The 2,649-nt window shown below is 37.4% G+C and overlaps 1 protein-coding gene across 1 annotated transcript; it reads right to left on the bottom strand.

Moving 5' to 3' along the window:
- Positions 1 to 283: 283 nt before the first annotated feature.
- On the bottom strand, positions 284 to 2,400 carry LOC126726002 (dof zinc finger protein DOF1.4-like). The gene is made up of 2 exons (XM_050431083.1): positions 2,221 to 2,400; positions 284 to 2,008 (listed from the first exon to the last, which is right to left on the bottom strand). The coding sequence occupies exons 1-2, from the start codon at positions 2,284 to 2,286 to the stop codon at positions 989 to 991; spliced, it is 1,086 nt and encodes a 361-aa protein (XP_050287040.1). The 5' UTR covers positions 2,287 to 2,400; the 3' UTR covers positions 284 to 988.
- Positions 2,401 to 2,649: the final 249 nt, after the last annotated feature.

Genomic DNA, 2,649 nt, shown 5'->3' on the forward strand with positions numbered 1-2,649 from the left:
ATCCAAGCAATCACTTCAACAGCATATTTGGTCGGAATCTGAATCTATGATTGATATCTAATAAGAACTAAAATCCACACCCTTTCCTCTTCTCAATATACAGAAGAGGATAATTGAACTATCAACTTTGATATCAGTTTCTCAATGCGAGTATGAACCATCAACATTCTGACAACCATCATACACACGCAAAGGCTTACTGATAGATAATTTATATATTCATAATATTTAGTTTTCAATGCAATTTGAAAATATAAGCATTATTTTCCAAAAACACAGTTCCTTAACAAATAGCATCAAAACAACAAATAACTAGTGCCAACCACATAAAATAAATAGTCACATTGAAATGATAAATCTCCCTCTCTTGCTATACCATTATACCCAACCCTTCCCCATAAAAACTCATAAGAAAAAAAAAAAAAGGTAAAATTAAATAAAAAATTATTTGCTCCTCATCTGATCTTCATTGAGGACTGCAACATATACCCCCAACCCCCACCTAGTAACAGATACATTAGAAGAAAAAATAAAAAAGACATGGTCATGCATATATACATACAAAATAAAAACCAACTTACTGAACTAGAAAGTTGCTCCAAAGGGTCCTCAATATGTTCAAGGAAAACCTTCCACACTGAAAGTTGACTATGATGATGATGATACCCAAGAGATGAGATGAAGAGGATCCGAGGTTCCTCTCAGCGCAATTAGTGAAGTCTCAACCTTGATAATAAAACTAACAGGCTGATTGTTTTTGCAGCTGACATGATCGCTCCGATCCAAGCTCCTCCCATCATTACTTCAATACGAAATCTTGTTTTTCTTTTTCTTTTTTGTCAAATTTTTCTTTTGAAACCAACCCCACCTTGACCATAAAAATTCACTACAAACAGAAGTAATCAACAGAAACCTAGGTAACTAAAAAATGACCAAGAATATGACTAAAAAAGAGGGAGACAATTTCGAAAATGATGTCTGGTTTTTGCTAGATCAGAGAAGTGACCGAAGACCCAATGTTTCCAGGATCATTCCAAGCACCCATATTTGTTGCATTCCAGTAAAGAGATGGATCCGACAACCCAACTTGCTCCATTTGATTATTCTGGCAAGAACCATTATTCCAATCCAACCTGCTGTTACCATCTTCTACTTTCACTTCTTTTATGCCAATCCCTGCAGCTTCAGCACTGTTACTCGCTATATGCAAGCCTTCAAATGGTGCCAAGCTTTGATAATGATTTGGTGCTCGATTGTCTTTCATAGCGCCATTCATGAATTTCTGTTGTTGAAAGTTAGAGGAGAGAAGGGAAGCAATGGTTGGAGAAGTAGTGGCAGTGGAAGATGAGGAACCAAAGATGGAATAATTTGAAATAAGTGAGTTTGATGTGGAAGAAGGATTAAACCCATTTCGGTAATCATTTTCACTAGCATCATTAGCCATAATTCCAGAGGAAAACCCTAGTCCAAGGGCATTTAGTTGGGGTTGGAGATCATACCCAGAAACAGTTTCTACATTGGAAACTCTAGGATTGAACCTGGTGGGAAATGGAAGACTCACATCAGAAGGGTTACTGGATAACCCAAAAAACAAAGGATTAAGATGATGATTTGATGTGGAAGAAGATATATCCAAGTGGGGTTGAGATGGAGGGATTGTGTTTGCACTAGGAGTTGAAGAAGAGGAAGCTCCATCAACGGCTGAAGCTGAAGAAGGCCTCTTCACGCGCTTGTTTTTCCTGCATCCACCACCTACAGGAACGTTTCTCAAAGTACCACCTCTTGTCCAGTACCGCTTGCAAGCCTTGCAGAAGTGCCTTGGTTGAGACAAGCTGTAATTGTTGTAGTAACAGAACTTTGTATTAGATGAATCACAGCGAGGACACCTGAGAGCTTGTTGTTGTTGTTGTTGTTGTTGCTGCTGCTGCTGCTGTTGTTCTTGGACTTGTTTTTCCATTACTCTATTGCCTGTTGAAGCCATCATGCCCTTCTGATCATCTATCTGATTCTGCAGCAAAGTGAAAGAAAGGAGAGGAAAAAAGAAAAAAAGAAAAGAAAAGAAAAAGAAAGAGTTTGAGGTTGCGTTTTAGGGTAAAATAACATCACAACAGAGATATTCGGTTCCAATAGCAAAGCAACAAAAATGGGGTGGTCATGTTTTGTCTAATAATTGAGAGAGAGAGAGAGAGAGAGAGAGAGAGAGAGAAAAGAAAGAAAAACCTGTGGCCATTCGTTAGTAGTTGGAGTGATGACTACCATCTTCTCACAGTTACTCTTACTCAACATTTTTTCTTCTCTCAAAGGAATCGTTGAAACAAAGAGTATACAGACAAATAGCAGGTGGCGACGTGAGCCTTTCTTGATGGGGTTGAAATATTATGACCATGAGAGAGAGAGAGAGAGAGAGAGAGGATTAACCATTTACATACAAGAAGGAAAGTATAATTACTTGTAATTATGATTTTTTTTTTTAAATGTATTTTCACGTGATGGGTCTGGTCCAAAATCGAATTTTAGTTGGACATTATTTTAATTGGAATAGAATAATGAAAAGAATATGGAGGACATTCGAAATCCAAGAAGAAGACAGGGAGGTAAAGTAACATAACAGATGAATCTTGGGAGGTTCAATGAAGAAAGAACATTATT

This window comes from Quercus robur, chromosome 5 (genome assembly GCF_932294415.1).
Source record: "Quercus robur chromosome 5, dhQueRobu3.1, whole genome shotgun sequence".
Classification (NCBI taxonomy): domain Eukaryota; kingdom Viridiplantae; phylum Streptophyta; class Magnoliopsida; order Fagales; family Fagaceae; genus Quercus; species Quercus robur.

Excerpts from the sequence above, each read along its gene's own strand:
- LOC126726002 (XM_050431083.1), bottom strand. The coding sequence starts at position 2,286 with ATGTTGAGTAAGAGTAACTGTGAGAAGATGGTAGTCATCACTCCAACT. Across the intron at positions 2,009-2,220 it reads CTACTAACGAATGGCCACAG|AATCAGATAGATGATCAGAA; the intron begins GTTTTTCTTTCT and ends ACTTTGCTGCAG.